The sequence below is a fragment of the Callorhinus ursinus genome, unplaced genomic scaffold (assembly GCF_003265705.2).
Source record: "Callorhinus ursinus isolate GAN/ISIS: 27379988/994484 unplaced genomic scaffold, GSC_fseal_2.0 scaffold45, whole genome shotgun sequence".
Taxonomy (NCBI): Eukaryota; Metazoa; Chordata; class Mammalia; order Carnivora; family Otariidae; genus Callorhinus; species Callorhinus ursinus.
The window spans coordinates 1,254,885-1,278,083 of record NW_027397107.1 but is presented as its reverse complement, the minus strand read 5'-3'; the positions used below and the strand labels follow the sequence as shown (position 1 = coordinate 1,278,083).

General features: G+C 51.5%; 1 protein-coding gene across 3 annotated transcripts in view; it reads left to right on the top strand.

The window, feature by feature from the left end:
- MTHFS (methenyltetrahydrofolate synthetase) overlaps positions 1-23,199 on the top strand; it is a 68,010-nt gene that overhangs the window by 30,904 nt on the left and 13,907 nt on the right. The window contains exon 3 of one of the 3 annotated variants that reach the window (XM_025893178.2): positions 15,293-15,713. The exons of 1 other annotated variant lie outside the window; for it this stretch is intronic. In XM_025893178.2, coding sequence (XP_025748963.1) covers positions 15,293-15,522 — 230 coding nt within the window. In that variant the 3' untranslated portion in view covers positions 15,523-15,713. Of the gene's footprint in view, positions 1-4,582; positions 4,762-15,292; positions 15,714-23,199 lie in introns of those variants that run through there. One more of the 3 variants, XM_073882144.1, reaches the window with a different exon arrangement.

The window sequence follows — 23,199 nt, the reverse complement described above, 5'->3', positions numbered from 1 at the left end:
GTGTGTCTTTCCAGACATCTTGCTTCTGTTTCATTCGTGGGTCCTTCCAGAGAGAACCAGTCACTGGCCCTGAACATGCTCCGTGCTTTTCCAAATCCGTGCCTCTGCTTGTTGCATTCGTGGCTGATACTCCATCCCTTCCTCTCCATCCCGTGCGCTGAGCTCCTCCAAAGCCTGTCACTGCTGGTTGGTCCCGAGTTCCCTCCGTGGGCAGGTTTTCCTGGGCAAACCCCCTTCTCCATGGATGCCGGCCTTCCTCCTGCCCACTGCGCTTCTTACCTTGTCGCTTACATCACCCTCAGCTCAGTCATTCGTCTGCGTGCACACCGTGTGTTAGGTGTGTCAGATCCTGGAGTTCAGAGAGTTACGTGTGTCCATGTCCTCCGAGCTCCTCCCGCAGGGCCTTCTGTATGGTGAGCCACTAGGAACCCTTTCTCCTCGTCTGTGCTGTCCAGCCACTCTGGCAGGCATTAGGGAACATGAAGGGCTCCGAGGGCAGGTTTCTCCCCAGCCAGAAGAAGGCTTCCGGAAGCAGATCACAAGGGTGGCTGGAGTGAGAACAGCACTTGGAACCCACCGGAAAAAGACATTTTAGAAACACCAGGTACTATTATTTTGGAGTCATAGGTTACTTTATGCCAGGCCTGCAGGAACAGAATTTGTCCCACATGATACAAGGCTCGTGTTAGGCTGCGAGTCCTCCCGGGGTCGTGAAGAGACACCATATACCGTGTAGTCTTACTTTAACAAAATGTACGGGACCAGAAAGTTTGCAGGACGTCGAAGTGCTCATTTAACATCTTGGTAAAAGGAATGGCGGAAGCCAGGAGAGGCTTTCATTTTGCTAGTAAGCTCGTATGGCGTAGGGATGATGCGGTGCTGTCGCTCTTCAGGATGATGACTTTGAAGGCTCGTCTCCTAAAACGTGAGAACAATCCAGGCAGCCCCAGAAATACCCGTGTTTGCCTATCGAAGAGACTGTTATTCACGGCTCTCCAGTAAACCAGGCTCCTCCTCTGCCTGGAGCCTGGCCCCGCAGACTCCGTGCCTGGGACGGGCTGCCTGCCCGACCCGCCTGAACTTACCTGAGCACCCAAGCTCTTACGGGTCTGTTTCTGACTGTGGTAAAAACGTATACAGCCCGCCTCTGTGTGTGTAGCTCAGGAGCATTACATGCGTGCTTGGACCTCAGCACTTTCCCTCTTGCGGATCGGAGCTTGTACCCCAGCTCCGCAGCCCCGGGCCCTGGCAGACGCCCTTCTGCTCCCCGTCTCTGTGAATTCAACTACTTCAGAGACTTCGTATGTGTGGGATCTTACAGTGTTTGCTTTTTTGTCACTGGCTTTATTTCTTGTTTGTATCACACGGATGTACGAGGTTCGGATCGTCCGAACCGCTAAGCTTTGCTTGTAAACCGAGCAGGGAAATCGAAGCGTTGCGTCCACTTGTGTTACGCCGGGTGAGGACCCACGGACAAGCAGAGGCTGCTAACGTTAGCAGAAGATCGCAGGATGTTCTGTAACGTCTTCCCAGGTTTAGAGGCCTCCTGAAGGCCCAGGTGGTTACCAGCCGCAGGGACAGTCCCAGGCTCGGAGCCAGAATGAATGGGACCTTAGAGCCGTTTGGGTGAGGCCGCAGGTCTGGTGTTGCTGTTTCTCCTTCATACCCTATGGACGATGTTCTAAAGGTGGGCGTGGCAAACGGATTCCGTAGGGGTCCAGGTAGTTAATATTCGGGGCTCCGTGCGCCGTCCGGTATCTACTGTAATGATTCGGCTCTGCTGTTTCAGTGTGGACACAGAGCATGGCTGTGCTTCATTGAAACTTGATTTCCAGGGGCGCCCGGGTGGCTCAGTCATTGAACGTCTGCCTTTGGCTCAGGTCAGGATCCCAGGGTCCTGGGAGGGAGCCCTGCATCGGGCTCCCTGCTCCGCGGGGAGTCGGCTTCTCCCTCTCAATCTTCTGTTCCCTCTGTCTCTCTCAAATAAATAAATAAAATTAAAAAAAAAAAAGGAAACCTGGTTTATAAAAGCAGGCGAGGGGCCAGATTGGAACCCTGCTGTAGTTGGCCAAACCCTGTCCTCAGGCAGGCGGACCCTCACTGCTGCTACTGCTTTGGTCCTTAGCACCTTGCTTGCTGTCGTTCACACGGGAGACAGTTCTGGTTGTTGTTTAGGCCGATGGTCACGATGATGATTTAAGAAATGCAAATCAAGTGATCATTTCCTACTGACTTTTAATCATTTATTAAGTTTTGGGCTTATTTCCTGTACGCCATGCTAGCTAGCTTTACGATACAGTAAAAGACACACCTAAGAAAAGAACAAACATGTTTAAAGCACATCTTCGAAGGGAGATGCAAAATTTTTCTGACGGTTCATAAAAGTATTTCTTTTTCTAAAGGAAAATAGCTTTGTTCTGATGATAAATATAAGATTTACTCAAGCAGTGCAGAGGAATGTAAAGAAGTAATAAATACGCCCAGTTCCCTAAACAGGAGGTAAGCACGGGTCACAGCCAGGTGTAAATTGTTTGCTGGATCCCTTTGTGTGCCCCTCCCCCCCCAATCTGTCTCTGTCACCTGCTTCGTGCCGGGGAAGGTCCCCCTGCATGTACCACATCACAGGCGCCCTGGCCCTGGCTTCTAGGTCTCCAGCCAGTGGGAGGCACCGGCAGAGATCAGAGCGTGCGGGAGAGTGAGGTGGGGCGTTTACTGCCTCCTGCCCCTGCCCTTGGGGCATCCTCTGCCCAGAGCCCCACTTCGGGCCAGCAGCCCCTCCCGCGGCAGCTCTCAGCGCCTACAGCCTTGCCCTCTCCACTCCCACCCCTCGACCTTCAGGCCCGGAGGTGGCCCAGGCTCCCTGTGGGGGGACGTGCTCAGCGTCTGCCTCTTCTCTTGGACCACTCCCCGACTCACCGCTCCCCCAGTTTGAATGTGCCGCCTGTCCCTCCCCGTGGCCCCGACCTGACCAAGACAGGGTCGTGTCCACTTGACTGACCCCCCGACCCCGACCAGGGCTGGTAAGGAGCACGGCCCTCATCTGCTTTATCTTTCCAGGCAGGAAACAAAGAGCTTCCGCACGTCGCGAGCACTGGGAAATCAGAGTCCACATTCCACCTCTCCCGCATTTGCTGGCCGTGTGGCTTTGGGCAGATACGTGCTCTCTTTGAGCCTTGGTTTTCCTGTTTGAAGAACAGGGACAGTGATACCTGCCCTCACGGGGCTGTTGGGGAGACCCCGCAAGGCCGTGCCTGTCAGGTGCCCTGGCACAACGTCTGGCATGTAGGTGGTTTTTAATTTAATTTAATTTTATTATGTTATGTTAGTCACCATACAGTACATCATTAGTTTTTGATGTAGTTTTTAAAAGGGGTTTAGGTCAAAGAGCGACTCCCATTTTCCTTGATGGGGAAGCAGATTCTCCTCCAGGGGCCTTGGCGAAGGGAGAGGCTCCGTGGAACGGGGAAAATGCTTTCCGTGATGCCTGTTTCAAGGACGGCTTGCTTGAGAGTAGCGCCCCTCCCCCCCACCAGGCTGGCCCGCGGGCATCTGGCCCGCACATTTCTTGCGGTGACAGCAGGTGCCAGTAGAGAGTCAGACCTACCCTTGCAGGTGGTGTGGGCTGAGATCCACGCCCGGCGTTAGCAGGCGGTATGGGCTGAGATCCACGCGTGGTGTTAGTGTTACAAGTGTTTGCGTTACTTGAAAAGAAATGGCTTTCAGAGACTGTAAGGAGAACAGGTGTTACTCACGCCCAGACTTTACTAATGGCAGTGTTCACTGAGCACATTATTAGAGTCTTCACATGCCACCATCTGTTTATTTATTTGGTCACGCCTAAACTAGGTGCTAGTATTGTTTCCGTCTTAGTAAGAAGACACCGAGTTTTAGGAGGAGGTAAGTAATTTGATGACTCTTTTTCTTAGCTAGTAACTGGTAGTTGGGGGGTTCACACACAGGCATTCTCTCTGGAAGCACGCCCTTGTCCTGGAAATGCTAGAAGGTCGATACTTAAAGTGTTTTAAAGAATTTGGGGGGCGCCTGGGTGGCTCAGTCGGTTAAGCGTCCGACTCTTGATTTCGGCTCTGGTTGTGATATCGGGGTCCTGGGATCGAGCCCGACGTCGGGCTCTGTGCTCAGCGGGGAGACTGCTTAAGGACTCTCTCCTCTCCCTCTGCCCCTCCCACTTATGCTCTCTGTCTCTCTCTCAAATAAATAAATAAATCTTTTTAAAAGTTTGGGTTATCTGTGAACGTGGTAAAAAATCCAAACAGTGTAAAAGGATGGAGTGAAGGTATGGAGCGCCCTCCTCATTCTGCTGTTCCCCAGTTTGTTTCTCCAGAGCCGGTCACTGTTGCCAGTTTTCTGTGGATCCTTCCTGAGCTGTCCTGACAGGGGGTTGCCCATATTCTAGGAAAAAAGGCTGATCGGTCTCCACAGTTCATCTTAGCTCAACTTGCGTCCTGCTGTCCTCAGGGTTTTCTAGGTTCTCTGGGTTGGGTAGGAGGAGGGTGCTGTTGCTGAGACTCTCAACACCCAAATCACCAAATACCACCCACGCTTCTTATGTTTTTGCTTTCAGCCCTTCTAGAAGAGTCTAAACTCCCATCATCCCCGACTTTCTTCATTTCAACACGTAGTCCAGCGTTCTCGGGGTTGAATGAAAGCCTTGAACTCATAAAACACTTAGGTTTACCTCGAAGGCCTGCAGAGACTGTCTTACGTCCTGGAGACCTTGTTAGCTGATGAGCTGCCTGGGGACACGGAGGGGACGGCTCCCGTGGCTGGTGTGGGTGCCTCTCCCAGTGTTCCTGTGGCAAGTGCAGTCCCTGTATTTTGACACAAACGTTAGGCCCTGTGTTCAAAGAAAGGATTTTAGAGTAACAACACAAAAGTGATCAATCACATGACGATTGTCTTTCAAAGATGATTTTCAGGGTGCTTGGCAGGGGCTCAGTCGGTTGAGCGTCCAACTCTTGGTTTCGGCTCAGGTCATGATCTCAGGATTGTGGGATTGAGCCCCGTGTCGGGCTCCGTGCTCAGCAGGGAGTCTGTTTGGGGATTCTCTTTCTCTGCCCCTCCCCCCGCTTGCACACTCTCTCTAAATATCATTTTTTAAAAGATTTTATTTATTCGACAGAGAGAAAGAGAGCACAAGCAGGAGGGCCGGCAGAGAGGGAGAGGGAGAAGCTGACGCCTCGCTGAGCAGGGAGCCCGATGCGGGGCTCGATCCCAGGACCCTGGGATCATGACCTGAGCTGAAGGCAGAACGCTTAACTAACTGAATCACCCAGGGGCCCTAATAAATAAATATCTTTTAAAAAAAAAAAGATGATTTTTACTACATTGTGTCTGATTCTACATGGAGATTCCCAAATGGCCAAAATACATTGTGACCCAACACAGCAGAATGAATGACGGTACATTTACAGCGTAATTAAAAAAAAAAACAAAGAGCTTTGTGCCTTAGGTGGTTTATTTAGTGGCACACTCCTTCAGAGTAGTATGCAATTGCAGGGAAATAAATGTTTAAGAACCCTCGTGGTTATATACAGTCAGAAGTCGAGCATGTCTGTACTGCGATCATGTGACTGGGGACCCCCTTGCAAGCTCTGTATGCCTGTACCAGGAAGGGGAACCCGGGGGGGTCCTGCTTCCATCTGTTCTTTCAGAGCAACTCTGATGAGCTCAAAGCGTCTGGTATTGATTTCTGAGAATTCTGCCGCAAGAGCCATCATGAATTCCTGGTTCTGTATTTTATTTCAGGATTTCAGCTCCTTCGTGTTCCAGAGGCATGTTTATAATCAGCTGTGGGGCCTGAGGGGTATGCACCCATGCAGCCATTGATTAAGTTGACATTTGGTGTTAATAGCTTGGAGACTCTTTACGTCCTAATACGCTTATCCATCTTAGATTTCAGGTCAAGGCAGTTTTGACTGATGTCTCCTAGCTACTAAGTGCTGGCGCTGGGATGCAGACTCCACAGCCTATCTAGAAGCCCACACACTCAGCCCTCCTGATGCTTCCTCTGTCCCTTTGCCTGGTCCCACGTGCACCTTTAGCAATAGGAGCTGTGTGTGTCGAATCATCATCCACCTGGGCGGCAAGCCCTCCGCTTTAGCTCTTCGGAGCTGACTGCCCTTAAGGAGGAATTTGATCTCTCTGAGCACAGACTTCGGTTCTCCATCCGTGAACTGGGGTGAGTGAGCCCTGCCCTCCTGCCGACCGGGCAGATGTACTGACCAGCTGACTCTCCCGGGCTTATAGCGCAGCACCTGCCACGTTGTGTTAGCCCCTGTACCCTCTCTTCCCTTCTAGAAGCTGGGCTTTGGATACGAGTTAGGTGTTGCCTGGGATGCTCCAAACAGGTAGCGACTTGGATATAGTCAGACATCTCATTCTGTCTCTCACTGTTGTTCTTTCTTTCGTAGTAAATAGAACTGGACTCAGCCTCTCTCTGGGAAAAGGAGAAAACTGTCCCCAGAAGGCGAGGAAGGGGCTCCTCCTCCTCAATGGGCCATGGGCCTTCTTGCTGTGTAGGATAAGAGCAGGCCACACCACGTTTCCCATGCAGGGGTGCTGCATGGACGTTTCACTGAGGTTTGTTCACGTCAGGACTGCCATGACCAGACAGGTAAATACAGAGATTAGATGACCTTGCCGGCGTGGAGAACAGCATGGCAGGAACTGAGACTCGCACATAGGACATCACGGGGTGGGGCTGTGGGTCGGTGGTCTCCTCTGTGTAAGGGGATTGCCCGAGATTCATGGCAGACAGTGCTGGAGCGGTGATGGGGATGAGGCTGCCGTGGGTCCTGCCCCCACCCACTTAGAGAATTTGGATGTTGTCTTTAAGAGACTGTGATTGACTCGAGGTTTTTGAACAAGGGGAGTCAGGACGAAGGCTGAATTTGAGGGCTTGGACAGACAGGTCGAGGTGAGCGCCCAGGTGGAGGTGAGCTCAGACAGATAGGTGGAGGTGAGCACCCAGGTGAATGCACGCTCAGACGGACAGGTGGAGATGAGCGCCCAGGTGGAGGTGAGCTCAGACAGACAGGTGGAGGTGAGCGCCCAGGTGGAGGTGAGCTCAGACAGACAGGTGGAGGTGAGTGCCCAGGTGAACGCGCTCGAATGGACAGGTGCACAGGTGGAGGTGAGTGCCCAGGTGGAGGTGAGCTCAGACAAGTGGAGGTGAGCGCCCAGGTGGAGGTGAGTGCCCAGGTGAACGCGTGCTTGGACAGACAGGTGGAGGTGAGTGCCCAGGTGAACGTGTGCTTGGACAGACAGGTGGAGGTGAGTACCCAGGTGGAGGTGAGCTCAGACAGACAGGTAGAGGTGAGCGCCCAGGTGGAGGTGAGTGCCCAGGTGAATGTGTGCTCAGACAGGCAGGTGGAGGTGAGCACCTGGGTGAATGCATGATCGGACAGACAGGTGGAGGTGAGCACCCAGGTGGAGGTGAGCACCCAGGTGAACATGTGCTCCGACAGACAGGTGGAGGTGAGTGCCCAGGTGGAGGTGAGCTCAGACAGGTGGAGGTGAGTGCCCAGGTGGAGGTGAGCACCCAGGTGAATGTGGGCTTGGACAGACAGGTGGAGGTGAGCACCCAGGTGGAGGTGAGCGCCCAGGTGGAGGTGAGCTCAGACAGGTGGAGATAAGCGCCCGGGTGGAGGTGAGCACCCAGGTGAACCCGTGCTTGGACAGACAGGTGGACGTGAGCACCCAGGTGGAGGTGAGCGCCCAGGTGAACCTGTGCTTGGACAGACAGGTGGAGGTGAGCGCCCAGGTGAACCTGTGCTTGGACGGACATGTGGAGGTGAGCACCCAGGTGGATGTGAGCTCAGACAGGTGGAGGTGAGTGCCCAGGTGAACGCGTGCTGGGATGGACAGGTGGAGGTGAGCGCCTAGGTGAGCATGTGCTCGGACAGACAGGTGGAGGTGAGTGCCCAGGGGGAAGTGAGCTTAGGTGGAGGTGAGCTCAGACAGGTGGAGGTGAGCGCCCAGGTGACCGCGCGCTTGGACGGACAGGTGGAGGTGAGTGCCCTGCTGGTTGTGCGGTGGTACTTGGAGGGGGTGGCCGGGAGACGTGGCCCCAGCTCTGAGCTAGGAAGAAGAGGGGGAGGAAACAGCTCTTTGTGGCTGCCAGGCTCTGACACTCCTCATTTCCAGCCTTCCCTGCAGGATTAGGGCAAGGACAGGCCACTGGCTGAGCAGCCCAGGACAGGAGCCCGAGGTCAGGGTGCCCGAAGAGGGTCTGCGGCCCAGCTGCTGATCCCACAGCCAGGGAGAAAGAGGGTGTTATGTGAAGAACTGAATCCTCAGCACCTGGCACAGTGCTTTTGGTCCCGTGAATAGATAAGGGCACTTAGGAAACCGTCTGCCTTCATTTTCTTTCAGGGCCTAGTTCCTATTTGTGTTTAGTGGATGAAGGTTCTGCGGCTCAGTGTCTGTCCTCACGTCCCCACGGAGGGTGTCCTCGCCCCAGTGGTGTCCTTGTGGCCAGATTTCCTGTCCTTACCATACTCGTCCGTTCTGCCAGTGTTCCACTCCCTTCTTCCAGAAACTCTTTCCTTATCTTCTAGACGGGGTCAGTGCCCTGCGGCCCACGGGCCACAGCTGGCCCGCCACCTGCCGCTGTGAATAAAACTTTATTGGTGCACGGCCACACTGTTCGCGGATGTATTGTCCGAGGCCCCTTTCGGACCACGCGGCAGAGTTAAGTCATCGTGACTCAGACCCTGTGGCCTGTAAAGCCTGGATTATTTATTCTCTGGCCCCGTACAGGAAGCTTGCTCCCCGCTGTTCTGTCACAGTGCCCTCCCCTGGTCTCCTTCCACACCCGGAGCGGAGAGCACGAGCGAGAGCCCGTTCTAAGGGGAGGCTGGGAAAGCTCTGGCCGAAGAACCACTCAGAGGACTGAAGAAGCCCCACCCCTTCCCTGGCTACCTGGTTCAAGAAATAGAGTCTGACATTTCTTGATTAAAAAAGGAAAGCTCTTAGCGTCAGTGTGTCATCCTACGCAGCATGGTCTTGCCCTGGGCTGAGGTGTTTACAGGCAACACCTGGTCTCAGGGCCATGGCCAGCCCTTCTGCGGCAGGCACTGTTCCCAGCTGCCTCTCAAAGCTCAGGAGACTGAAGCTGGAGAGCCTCTCGGAGCGGCCAAGCGCCACGCCGCCGCGGTGGGCTGCCTCCAGAGGGCACTGGTGGCTCAGAGCCAGCACTGAAGGGAAAGCAGATGCACTGTGTACAGCTGGATGAGGTTCCCAAAGCTTAGCCTTGCCGCCCTGGAGTGCAGAACCACATACGAAATCCAGCAAAGCCAGGGGAAAACATCCTACAAAGCACAACTCTGCAGAGCAGTGTTGGGCCTAACGGAGTGTGTGCTCTGGGTGGTGGGGTGCAGTCTGGTGCGGTGGGGGCTCTCTGTGCCAGGCGCGCTCTGTGAGGCACACACGCTTGAACACAATCAGGTGGGGTCTTCCTGCGTGTTGTGCTCTATGTCACTGTCCTCTTATGGAGCCCGTGGTGAAAACGGCTATGCCAGAGGCTCATGGAGAATTTGTGCACAGACCAAGTGGTTTTCTCCTGCTCTCCCTGCCGAGTTTTGACCTTGCAGGGCGTTAGGGTGGCTCTGGGACCCTTAGTGGGGACGGCCCAAGGTGGGACCAGTGTGTGCAAGGGGAGCTTGTTTTTTTTTTTCTTAAGTATTTTATTTTTTATTTTTATTGTTATGTTAATCACCATACATTACATCATTAGTTCTTGATGTAGTGTTCCATGATTCATTGTTTGTGCATAACACCCAGTGCTCCACGCAGAATGTGCCCTCTTTAATACCCATCACCAGGCTAACCCATCCCCCCACCCTCCTCCCCTCTAGAACCCTCAGTTTGTTTTTCAGAGTCCATCGTCTCTCATGGTTCGTCTCCCCCTCCGACTTACTCTCCTTCATTCTTCCTCTCCTGCTATCTTTTCTTTTTTCTTAACATATATTGCATTATTTGTTTCAGAGGTACAGATCTGTGATTCAACAGTCTTGCACAATTCACAGCGCTCACCATAGCACATACCCTCCCCAATGTCCATCACCCAGCCACCCCATCCCTCCCACCCCACCCCCACCCCAGCAACCCTCAGTTTGTTTCCTGAGATTAAGAATTCCTCATATCAGTGAGGTCATATGATACATGTCTTTCTCTGATTGACTTATTTCACTCAGCATAACACCCTCCAGTTCCATCCCCGTCGTGGCAAATGGCAAGATCTCATTCCTTTTGATGGCTGCATAATATTCCATTGTGTATATATACCACTGCTTCTTTATCCATTCATCTGTCGATGGACATCTTGGCTCTTTCCACAGTTTGGCTATTGTGGACATTGCTGCTATAAACATTGGGGTGCACGTACCGCAAGGGGAGCTTGTTAAGCCTGCGTGTGATCTTCAAGCCCTGTTGGTGCCTTGCCTCTGGGGAGGGAAAGCATCCAGGACCAAAGACACTTGGATTCATCAAGTAGACGCAGGCCAGAGGGGGCTTTTAAGGACCTGAAGCTGGGACCGCAGGTTACCTGATGGCTGAAGGGAGCAGCGGTACCCATCCTGTTGGCTGGGGGTCCAGCAGCAACACCCCACGCCGGATGTCGGGACCCCTGCCTGTGAAGGGCTTGTCACCCGAGAATCCCAGAGCCGTTCTCCTTCTTGCTTACTCACTGTAGAGCTCGCTTCAAGCGGCTGGGCAAGGTCACACTTCCGCCATCTTCCTGTCCCAGGATGTTGCCTCCCCGATGCAGACCCCGGGGGGGGGGCGCTGCCTGAGGGCTGTAGTGCAGGCGGGCGCAGTGACCCCAGGGGGAGCGAGATCACCTCTGTCGCGAGGGACTTGAGAAAGGTATTTTCTTGTCTTGCTGTCTCCTTCCTTCTCCTCTAGTGGCCTGGAGGTGCGTGATCTGAAATTCTAGCTTCCCTTTCTCGTGTATTGACTGGTGGAAATCCCGATTTCCTCCTGGCTTTCCTTTTGGCATCTTTGCATTTAAAAAAAATGTGGTAAATAACATATAACATGAGATCTACTCTCTTAACAAAATTTTAAGAGTGCAGACCATGTTGGCCATGGGCACCGTGTTGGACAGCAGATGTCTGCCATGTGTTGTCATCCTGCCTGGCTGAAGCCGGTACCCATGGCAGCCCCCCGTTTCTTCTCCTCCCTGCCTCCCACAACCACCGCAGTATATTCTGCTCCTGTGAGTTTGGCTGCTTCAGATGCCTCCTACGAGTGGACTCATGCAGTATTTGTCCTTCTGCACCTGGTTTATTTCGCTTAACCTGATGTCTTCCTCCACTCTGTAGCAGGTGCAAGAGTTTCTCCTTTCTCACGGCTGAGCAGTATCCCAGTGCATGTGCCTCATGGTGTTTATACGTTCATCCATCAACAGACAGGTGTTTCTACCTCTGAACTCTTGTGAGTAAGACTGCTCTGAACATGGGTGTGCAAATACCTTTCCAAGACCTGGGTTTCAGGGTTTTTTTTTTGGCTAAATATGCCTAGTTGTTCTACTTCTAGTTTTTTAAGGAACGTTAATACCGTCTTCCATAGAAGCTGTACCTTTTCATATTCCCAGCAACAATGCACAAGAGTTCCAGTCTCTCCATAGCCTCGCCAACATTTATTATATTCTGTTTTTTTGTTTTTTTTAAATGGACATCTTAGGTGTGAGGTGGTATCTCATTGAGGTGTTGATTTGCATTTCCCTGATGATGAGTGATGTTGAGCATCTTTTTATATGCCTCTTGGCTCTAAAACTGAATCAGGGAGACATAAGAAATCTGAACAGACCAATTACTAGTAACAAAATTGAATTAGTAAACAAGAAACTCCCCACAGGGGCGCCTGGGTGGCTCAGTTGGTTGAGCGTCTGACTCATGATCTCGGTTCAGGTCATGATCTCAGGGTCGTGAGTTCCGGCCCAGTGTGGGCTCCACTCTAGGCGTGGAACCTACTTCAAAAACAAAAAAGGAAACAAAAAAAGAAAAAAACAAAAAACTCCCAATAAACAAAAGTCCAGGGCCAGATGGATTACAAGGGAACTCTACCAAACATTTAAAGATGAGTTAATACTTATTCTTGAACTATTCCAAAAAAAAGAGGAAGGAATGCTTCCAAATTCATTCTGTGAGACCAACATTACCCTCATACCAAAACCAGATAAAGACACTGTAAATATAGAAAATTACAGGCCACTATCCCTGATGAACATGGAAGCAAAAGTCCTCAACAAAATACTAGCGAACCACAGTCAACAAAACAGTAAAAGGATTACTTACCATGATCAAGTGGGATTTATTCCAGAGATGCAAGGATGGCTCAGTATTCACAAATCAGTCAACATGGTCCACACATGAACAAAATGAAGAATAAAATCAGTATCATCATAATAGCTGCAGAAAAAGCATTTGACAAAATTCAACATCTATTCCTGATAAAAACTCTCAACAAAGTGGGTCTAGAGGGAACATACCTCACATAATAAAGGCCTTATAGGAAAAACCCAGCCAACCTCACAGTCCATGGGGAAGAACTGAGAGCTTTTCCCTGAGATCAGGAACAAGACAAGAATGTCCATTCTTACCACTTTTATTCAACGCAGTACTGGGCGTTTTAGCTGCAGCAGTTAGATAAGAAAAAGAAAGAAAAGGCATCCAAATTGGTATGGAAGAAGTAAAACTTGCACTATTTGCAGACGACATGAAGCTATATATAGAAAATCCTAAAGACTCCACCTGAAAACTACTAGGATTGATAAAGGAATCCAGTAAGGTCACAGGATACCAAATTAATATACAGAAATCATGTGCCTGTTGGCCATTTCTGGTCTTCTCTGGAGAATTGTCTGTTCAGGTCCTTTGTCCATGGTTGGGTCGGGTTGCTTGTGCTTTTGCTGCTGAGCTGTGGGGATCGCTTTGCCCCTACCTCCTGAACCTTCATGCCCCGACCCGGCAGACTCCTCTCTCGTGCTCTCTGCTTCCTCAGCGGGGTCCTTCTGCCCTTTTCTATTCCTCCGCGCTTGTCACTCTGCTCCTGCGACCTTTCCCTTACTTTCTGAAACATACTCAAACCCAATTCGGTCACGTCCTTAAAAACCCAGGTCCCGCCAAGGTTCCCACGTTCCTTCCCCAACAAGCCAGCCAGACGGGTGAAGTCTCGGGTGCGTCCTGTCCCTGTTGCTTCTGGGCAGTTGGCAGAGCTTGCTGTCTTGCACACACAAGGGGGATGGTGTTACACGCGTGCTTGTTCTGTGTTGGCTGAGCTCCATCTCCGGCAGGAGCCTGGGAAGCCGTGTGTGCGTTTGCGCGTGAGTCTAACAGAGCTGAGCTTCCAGCCCCAGCGAGGTCTGGCGACAGGAAAGGACCTGGAGCGAGCGCGGTCTCTGTGCACGAGTCACCATTCGTCGCCCGAGAGAAGGAGGAGCAGGCCAGGGTCAGGGAGGGAAGGGGAAGGTCAGCGACCAGGGCGCGCGAGCACGTCTGGTTGGAAGAGACAAGCAGGTTTACGCAGAAGGTTATGACTGTGATGGGAGGCGGGCTCTGCAGGCACGGCTTGGCAGGTGTGCGCTGGGCTTCACCCCACCCTTCTGCACGTCGCCAGCGCAGCTGTTGACTGCGGGGGGCCAGCCTGGCTGGCAGTCGGAACACCTGTACCCCAAGTGCCCTGTTCCAGAGAATCCATGGCTTCCAACCTGGGGTGTCCTTGGCAGCCTGCTGCATGGCTGGTCCGTCCATGCCAAGCTCTAGGTCACCCAGAGGCCCCCCCCACAATCCTCAGGAGCCCAGCAAGGGAAAGCCCCTGGGCCCAGCCCGGAGCTGGGCGTGTGATGTGGCTCTTGAGCCGTGCTGGTCCGTCATGCTCCCTGCCGGATGCTAGAAGGACCCTTCGGTGGGCCTCACAAAATCCAAGGAGATGCTCCACCTCCTGGTCTTTATTGCCTCCTTCATGAGACTCCCGCACCCCTCTCACTCTTGTCAGCTTTTAGTCGCCTCCAAGACCCTGCCTTGCACCGTGAGCCCTGGCAACCTGTTCTGTCTCACTGATGCATGGCCACTTCTGGGTCCCTGTGGTCCCCGTGTTCCAGCCAGAGGACAGTTAGGGGCCCCCTTTTGTACCTTTGAGCATTCCTGGCTGGGGCGAAGCCTGCTCTCCTGTGAATCCGGGGAAGCTGACAGCCAGGCAGGCCTCGGCCCTCCAGTAGGAGGGGAAATGCAGCAGGTGGCCTGGTCCTCTCACCAGCTGACCTCACCCTTCCTGCTCGCTGACTTGGAGGACAGCTCCGTCTGTTTCGGCTTCTCTCTGACCCTCTCTCACTCCCCTCTGATTGTCACGGTGCTGGGGCGCTGGCTCCCCACCCTGGCCGGTGTGTAGGATCGCCTGGATGCTTAAGAAAAGAAAGAAAAAACCTTCTTAGTTCCTATCCATGGAAATTTCCTGTAGGTGCGGATTGGGTCTCGGAATCTGGTGTTTTTTTTTTTTTTTTTTTTTAAAGATTTTATTTATTTATTTGAGAGAGAGAGAGAATGAGAGATAGAAAGCACGAGAGGGAAGAGGGTCAGAGAGAGAAGCAGACTCCCTGCTGAGCAGGGAGCCCGATGTGGGACTCGATCCCGGGACTCCAGGATCATGACCTGAGCCGAAGGCAGTCGCTCAACCAACTGAGCCACCCAGGCGCCCTCTGGTGTTTTTGTACATACAGTTGACCTTTGAACTACTCAGATGTTAGGGGCACCAACCCGCACGTGCAGTTGAAAATCCACGTGTGGCTTTTGCCTCCTCCAGGGCTTACCTGCTAGTAGCCTCCTGTTCACCAGAAGCCTGACCGTTGACACACAGTTGACTATCACGTCTTTTGCATGCTATATGTATCATGTACTGTGTTCTTACAATGAAATAAGCCAGAGAAAAGAAAACGTTGTCAAGAAAATCGTAAGGATGAGGAAATGCACTTACAGCGCTGTTCCCTATTGAAAAAAAAATCCACATAACCGTGGGCTTGCACAGTACAAACCCACATCGTCCAAGGCGTACACAGGAGAAAGCCTGGGGAGATGGGTGACAGGCTCCCTGAGCTGCTGAGTGTTTGTGTCCCTGATTGCCTGACTGTGCTTGTTGGATTTTCTAGGTGGTCACGCGTGTTTCGGCGATCAGGGAGAGGATGGATGTCATTCCAAAGCAGAACGCAGACCCCTGAGGGTGCGTCTCTTTCCGAAACCATTCACACTCTCACGTGTGCTCCTCTCTCCCACAGGAGGACTCGATCTCATCTTCATGCCGGGTCTCGGGTTCGACAAGCAGGGAAACCGCTTGGGGAGAGGCAGGGGCTACTATGACACGTACCTGAAACGCTGTCTGCAGCAGCAGGACGTGCGGCCCTACACCATGGCCTTGGCCTTCCGAGAACAGATCTGCCTGCAGGTCCCCGTGGACGAGAACGACATGAAGGTGGATGAAGTCCTTTATGAAGAGCCGTCCATGTGAACCCTGACGCCTGTGGCCAAAGGCTTCGTCCCAGAGAAAAGCAGAATGTGTCCATTCCCCCCTCAGGACATCCATGTGCATGCGGACTGCCTGCTTTCTAGTGTAATTGCAGAACACCTGACATTCAGCCACCTTCCCAAATCAGGAGTAGAACGTGAATAAAAATGGAGGCAATGGCCATATGATTTTCAGCCTGTCTTGCTGGTTATCGACGTGACGGGTGGATCTTTCTGCAGCATTCGCTCCGTGTTGGTGAGGTGCTGTGGTCCCACCCATCTGTGGGAGTGGGAGTGGGAGAGCCAGGGGATCTCGCCCCGCGTGGACACGGTTCCAGCGCGTCCTGTCATGGGCCTGCTCAGGCTTCGGCAGGCTCGGGAGGCTCAGCCACTGTTCACTGACCTGTCGGTGTGTGTGTGTGCAGAGCTCCCCCGGAATATTCTAGCACTTTGTCATGACTTCATTTGCTCACCCTGAGATTCCATGTCTGATGCTTTGTAGCTTTTGACGGTCCGTGGACTGAAACCTTTTACGATTTAAGTGCTTTAGCTCCATCTCTGTGTGTCTCTGTGTGTCGGCCACTTAGGAGTTTAAGATCTGATGTCCCGTCGGCTAGAAATTATTTGTTTGCTTGTGGTGTTTGCTTTGGAAATGAAATGCGCCGTGGGCTGCGCGCCGGCAGATGGCATCCCGGCGTGGGAGCGGGGATTTTGTGGGGGAGCCCTGCTCGTGACCGGAAGCCCGGGAGTCTTTCCCCACCCTGCGCCCCGCCTGTGCCGGGTCCTGTGCTGTTTGCCTCCGGGGTGCCGCCGATGCTGGGTCCTTCCCCTCCCTGTCCCCTTGTCCAGGCTCGCGGCGTTTCTGAGCCGAATGGGCAGGAGGAGACTCCCCTCTGGCTTCTCTTGCCTGCAGTCTGGCGCTGTCTTCCCTGTTGCCCAAACTCCGGTCCGAGTGACTTCACAAAGCATGAATCTGGGAGTCCGGCCATTCAGGGCCTATGGGTAACGGGGGGCGACCGGCTGCCTTCTCCTGCAGGAGGCCCCCTCCGCAGATGCTCACGTCTGTGCCCTTCCTGGAGCAGCAGGGGTGTCTCCTTGCCTTTTGCACCTTGTCAGCGAGCTGTCTCCACCGGCTGTGAAGCCCTTTCTCCTTTTGTTCACCCGGAAGCTCCTGTCTGTCCTTCAAGACTCAGCTCGGGCGTCTCCGCTTGTGTGGAGTCTTCCTCTACGTCCCCAGAGTTAGTGTTGCTCTGCCTGTTTAAAGAGCCCTGGCCATGTCCCCCTGTGTCGTGCGCATCGACTGTTGGTTGTCACGTCTGCCCTTTCCCTGGGCCGCGAGCTCCAAAGAGGAGGGATGATGCTCACCATTTCCTGTACGTCGTAGACACCTGCACATACGGTTGGTGTTTGAGAGTTTCTGAGAATGAGGTAAGGGAGCGTGCAGAAGGGTTGCATTTAAAGCATGGATCTATGTTCTTTGGATAATAGCATGTGACTTGGTGATTTATACATAAAAGTAAAAAATATTTTAAAACGTGAGATTTCATGAGATTCCAGAAGGCCAGAGGGCTACAGGTCTCCCACCCAGAAACAGTAACCCTGGTGGCCTGGATTTTGTGGTAGTCATTGTGCAGAGCGTATTGGGAACGGGAAAGCCCCGACGACACAGGTAACGCCCATCAGGACATAAGCAGAGGCTGAGGACAAGGCCTCGAACCCAGGAAGCGAGCCAGTGTGCTCGGGGCGTGGGGGAGGGGATGGTCCAGTGGAAGGCGAATAGCCACCGGATCTGAACATCCGTCCACGATGCTGCCCTGCTGTAGAACTGAGTGTAATTTACCGAGAAGGTAAACTGTAGAGTCTAGTCCACCAGCAGATGTAACTAAGAACATGCAGTCACCCGGTCCTGCTAACCTGGGAGCGATGCGTGTGTCTAGGTGTGGACGGCCCCATGCAGAAGCCTGGGTCCTGGCCCCCGTTCTCCACTTCTCTCTTTCAGAGATCATTTAAATCCAGCTGGTCACACTGCATTTTAATTGTGTGTTTGCACACTTATCCCCTGCATGAGCCCATGAGCTCCTCACGGGCATGGTCATGGGAGTGTGTGGTTCACCGCGGTCCCCGGCACAAAATAATAGCCAGTAAATTCTCGAGGAAGGGACGGGCAGCGTGCAGGCTGCCCAGTCTGTGTTGTGCCCTTGCTGCTTTGTGCGTTGGCCACCATCTGCTGCCAAGATTCTGCCCCTTCAGCATTGTCTCCGGGTTGGATTATTCTAGAACACAGTTTCTGTTACTGCGGCTGTGTGGCCCTCCAGGACTGGTCCGTGTGTGTCCCGTGGTCTGTGCTGCTCGGCCCCCTTCATGCATCTCATGGTCATCATCCCTCCTGGCCTCCTGCCCTTCCTAGTGGGGCTGATCTGTCATGACTGGGTACCCCCTCCCCAAATATAGGCTTATATGCTTAAAAGTAAACAACAAATTGCTTTCCAGATAACATCTTATGCACAATAGGAAACACGCACAAATAAAAGGGAAGAAACAATTGAAACCGTCTATTATCAGTAATCTGTGATGTACTTAATTTCTAAAAGGGAAAGCAGGGATGGAGATTTTTTGGAAATTTACTGTTTTTGAAAACCTTATTTTAATCCCCTTGGAATGGTTGAAACGTCTGGTTCTAATTTCAGTTTATTTCAATGTTGGGTGTGAAGGGCTTTTATAGCTGAAAACAATACCTTCTAGAGATAAGCAGATCCATACAGAAGCACTGCTACACTTGTTAAAATTTTCAATGCTGTTTACCCATTTTGCAGAGGTCTTTTTCTCTTTTTTAATTGATATCGGGCTAGTAAATACCCGTGGACTTGATGTGGATCATTCCTGCATATTAATCAGAAGACGCTGCACTTTCACTTTGTTAGCACGTGGGTTCAAAACTTACTGAAGCTCTCGAAAGATTTTAAACCAGGTCAGAACAGTTTTGCTCCTAGGTGTTTTGGTTGTGCAGACGTGGAGGTGTTTACAGGTGGCACACGTGGTCTGTGGCAGCACGATCGTGGAATGATGAGAATTTTCCAAATCACCATTTCCAGTGCACGCCCCATGTGTTGCAAGATGACCCTTCTGTCTCATCGGTGGAACGTGACTTCTCCCCGCGAGATTCAGATCAGGTGTATTTATTCTGTGGCGGTATGCTTAGGGAGCGGGCCACTGGTGGCCATTGGTACCACAGGAAAGTCAGAAAATGTGGAGCACTCACCTTTGTGTGCAAAGTACATGCAAACTCATCTTGAAGCTTCACGGCTCTTTTTAAAAGCATTTCACCCTGAGATTGTCAGAGAAATGTAGGTGAACCAAAATATTTTTCATGGGTCTCTCCTAGCCTAAAATATTGTGAATATTCTGTTTTGTGGAATAGAATCCTCCATGGGATAGAATCACGTCAATCACGTAGTGCATTTCTTGTCTGTGAACGATAGGGGGATGCTGTGGCTGAGCCTTGATGGGGGTCCACCCTGCTCCAGACAAATGCCAGCCATTTGTGACATGTGACATCTAATGTCACAGCTAGACTTAGGTCATTTGTCCTAAAACATGGTCTTTGTTAACATGTCAGCTAATTTTGAGACCCCTATCCTCCTCATGACTTTGATGTATTTAATATCTGAACCTTTCATTCATTCTTCTCATGATGAGACCATAAGCTGGGATCTGCCGGAAGCTTCTGTCCTTTTACCCAAACTCCCACCCTGAAAAATTTATTTCCAGAACTTACGTCATTGGATTGTCTGCAGTGTTTTTTCCCCCTGTTATCCAGTAAAACATGTTTTTTTTTTTTCCAGGGTTTTTTCCCAACTGTTGCATGAGTTTCACCCATACTTCTGTGGCCATGAGAACAAGTGTTTACAGATGGTATGCTCCTGTTTGTGTTTTGTTCCTTAACGACTTATAAACATTTATGATTGCATTTAGTGAACATTATTGAAAATGTATTAGAATTAGTATTTTGAGATAGTAGCTATTACTGAAACTTCATAGAGGTTCATCTTCATCTTCTGGGTCTGTAGCGTCTGTTGACCGTGGTGGCTTCTCACTTTTCCTTATGTAGGAAGAGGCTCATCATTAACTGTGATGAGCACAGATTCCTGCTAGAGCATCTTTGTGAAAATTTCAGATTTGGGGGCTTCCTTCTAGACAGATGTTACTGCTTTCCTTTGTCGTAGAGCTGATGAGTAGCTTTAATCAGGAGCAGAAACATCAACTACTGTTGCTGATTCCTGCTTGCCTCCGAAGAATAATCCTTGGTTTGCTGTATCTCTGTAAGAGTCGTTTAAAGCTACTTATGCATTTTAAGAGGGTTGGCTCAGTGAGAGCTATGTACTGCATGGGTAAATCCTCGTTTCCGGGACTAGAGGAAAAGCATCGGATGCCAAACTGGGCTGACGGCGAACTACCTCCACCCACCAATATCCCATGTCCCCATCCTGTTCCCCCAGCACAGCTACTGTAACCCTAACCCTAACCCAAACCCTAGCCCTGAACCCAAACCCAAACCCGAACCCTAACCCTGAACCCTAACCCAAAACTGAACCCGAACCCTAACCCTAACCCTGAACCTGAACCCAAACCCTAACCCTGAACCCTAACCTTAATCCTAACCTGAACCCTAAGCCTAACCCTGAACCCTAACCTGAACCCTAACCCGAACCCTAACCTGAACCCGAACCTGAACCCGAACCCTAACCCTGAACCCTAACCTGAACCCTAACCCGAACCCTAACCTGAACCCTAACCTGAACCCTAACCCGAACCCTAACCTGAACCCTAACCTGAACCCGAACCCTAACCCTGAACCCTAACCTGAACCCTAACCCGAACCCTAACCCTGAACCCTAACCTGAACCCTAACCCGAACCCTAACCTGAACCCTAACCTGAACCCGAACCCGTACCAACCTGACRTGGGACTTCTGATGGCAGGCACAGTGAGGGGCTGGTATCAGTCTCTATTTGAACTTTTAGCAAAACTTCTTGTCTTGTAAAGACAAAAAAGCAAATACAGAGAGAGATTCTAGTTTCTTCCCGAATGCCAGTGGCCCACTGGCCCACTCCTGGGGTTTGTCCCCCACGTGGAGGCACTGGTACTGTAAGGCCCGTGCACTTGGCCCGGGGGTTAGAGGGCTGGCCTTGCCTGTCACTCCGCAGAGGGGCCCCGCCTGAGCTGCCGGCTCGTGACTGCACGGCCCCCGCTCCCCCTTGGCCCCCCTGACCTCGGGCATGCATCTCATCTCCTGCTGGTGCTGCCCCTCTGTGACCCCGTCATGTCTGGCCCCCGTGTCCTAGCAGCTGTCTCCCCATCTTCATCTGGATGCTCTGCTTGGGGCTGTTCTTTTGCTGACGATGTTTGCATAGAGGGAATAACTTCAGTTAGGTCTTTAACAGCAGGGCACGTCACAGAACGCTGTCAGTGGGACACAGCAGACCCGTCTCTTGTTCTTCCCCGTCAGACTCCCCCGCTGACCAGGGTCTGCCCTCCGCGGGGCAGCGAGGGATTTCTGGGACTAGACAAAAGGCTAGGGACACCACCTCAATCTCCCACTTCTTTTCATTTCATCCCTCTTCCCACTGTCAGGAGTAACTGTTTTCCGTCATAATATTTGTTATTTGTGGTTAATGTTAATATTTTTGGTTTATTCTGACCCAACAGAACATGTGAATACCAACTGACAAGGTATCTGCAGGAAAATCTGTCGTGTTTCATGGTTTTGGTTATTATGTGTCCTGTGAATATCTTCTTTATACTTTTAATCTTAAACATGGTACGTTTAAAAAGTGTGCTTTTGCAGCAAACACTTGTTTCAATGGTGAATCAAATCCCAAAGAGTTCGCTTTACTATTAAAGGGCAAACATTTATTTGGTTTATCACTGAGAAGTAATCTCTTCAGGACTGAAATGCAGAAAGTCTTTATTTGCTTCCAAGCTTAGAGATAAAGGATACAGGATTATTCTGGAGATCTGGGCATCCCAATACTCGCCCGCTCGCTCGGATGTTGACACTGTGGAAGAGATACATTGTTGTCAGTCCTAAATTTCTACTGTGCCTCAGATCTAGGGATACGATAAGGTAGCAAGTGTTACTCCCTGAAATGATGCCGAATACAAAAACCAGTGGACAGTGGAGATTAGCATGATCACCTCCTCCGCCAACACACCCGTCTGCCATGTTGCCTCACGTTATTGTCATAAAACATTACTTGCATCACTTGCCCGCACTGGATGGTTCTGTTGCCCAGCGAGTGAAGTGCAAACCCTTGGCACGCACGCAGGACCCTTTCCAGCTCGGCCTCGACTTCTCTTCATGTCTCCCGTCACAGACACACGCCTCTTTTCCTCTCAGAACAACAGTGCTCGTTACGTCAGGACCCAGCATTGCGGGTAGGGACTAGATTACACGGTTGGCTACTAGAATCAGTCTGCCACAAGAGAGGCGTGTTAGCGGTGGATGGTTCAGCAGTGGGCCATCTCAGGCACGGTATGTTCCGGAGGGTATCAGTCTCTATCGACAGATTGCCTGGGGATCTGGTTAAAATGCGGGTGCTGATTCAGTAGGTCTCAAATGCCCCTGAAATTCTGCATTTCTGACAACCTTTCCTGGCAATGCCGCCTGTGCTGGGCGTTCTGAGTAGCAAGGGCCGGAGCTGTGCCGTTCACCGTGGTAGCCCCAGTCACAGATGGCTTCTAAAATTTAAATAGATTAAAATTAAATGAAATTTGAAATTCACTTCCTTGGTCGTACTAACCACATTTCTTGTGTCTACCGTTCTGAATAGGGCAGGGGTTAAACATTTCCACTGTCACAGAACGTTCTATTGGAGAGCGAGGTCCACCTACTTAAGGTCTATCTGCTAAATTAGGCCACCTACTAAGTCAGAATCTCTGGGGGCAGGGAACTGGGATTTGCATTTAAGACAAGCACTGCAGGGGGTTCTTAGGCATGCTAAAGTTGTAGGAACCGGAGATGCTACAGGGGTCTAAAATCTGAGGTCCAGAGATAAAGAGAACATGGGAATAGGCAGATATCACAGACAGACACGCGGCTCAGCTTAAATTGGAATGTTCTGGCCAGCCACGCAAATCCTACACCATTGTCTGCAGTTAGGGAGGATGATGCCCGGTGGAGATGACCTCTGACGTCAGAGCTACATCCGGTAGCTCGACCCAGCAACGTCAGGTGTGCAGCTGGGCCCGGATTCCGATGCTCTCTGGTCCCCTCTACCTTGTGGTTGGCCAGGGGCTGCAGTCAGCTTCAGGGATGACGCTCAGGCTGGCAAGTACAATCAGGCCTTCCTCACTGCTGTCTCCCCCTCCCGCTCCCCCTCCCCCTTCCCCCATGTTCCTCCCCTCCCCCTTCCTTGCAGAACCCTGTCATCCAGGCGCATGTGCAAACCTGAATTACAGAGGCGTTCACACCCCAGGGGCAGCTCGCGACCAGTACAGGGTGGGAGGCAGGCAGTAACTTCTCTCCTCTCCCAGCCTCGGCTCTGAGGTGCATTCTTTTTTTTTTTTTTATTAATTTTTATTTTTAAAAAATTTTTTATTGTTATGTTAATCACAATACATCATTAGTTCTTGATGTAGTGTTCCATGATTCATTGTTTGTGCATAACATGCAGTGCTCCAC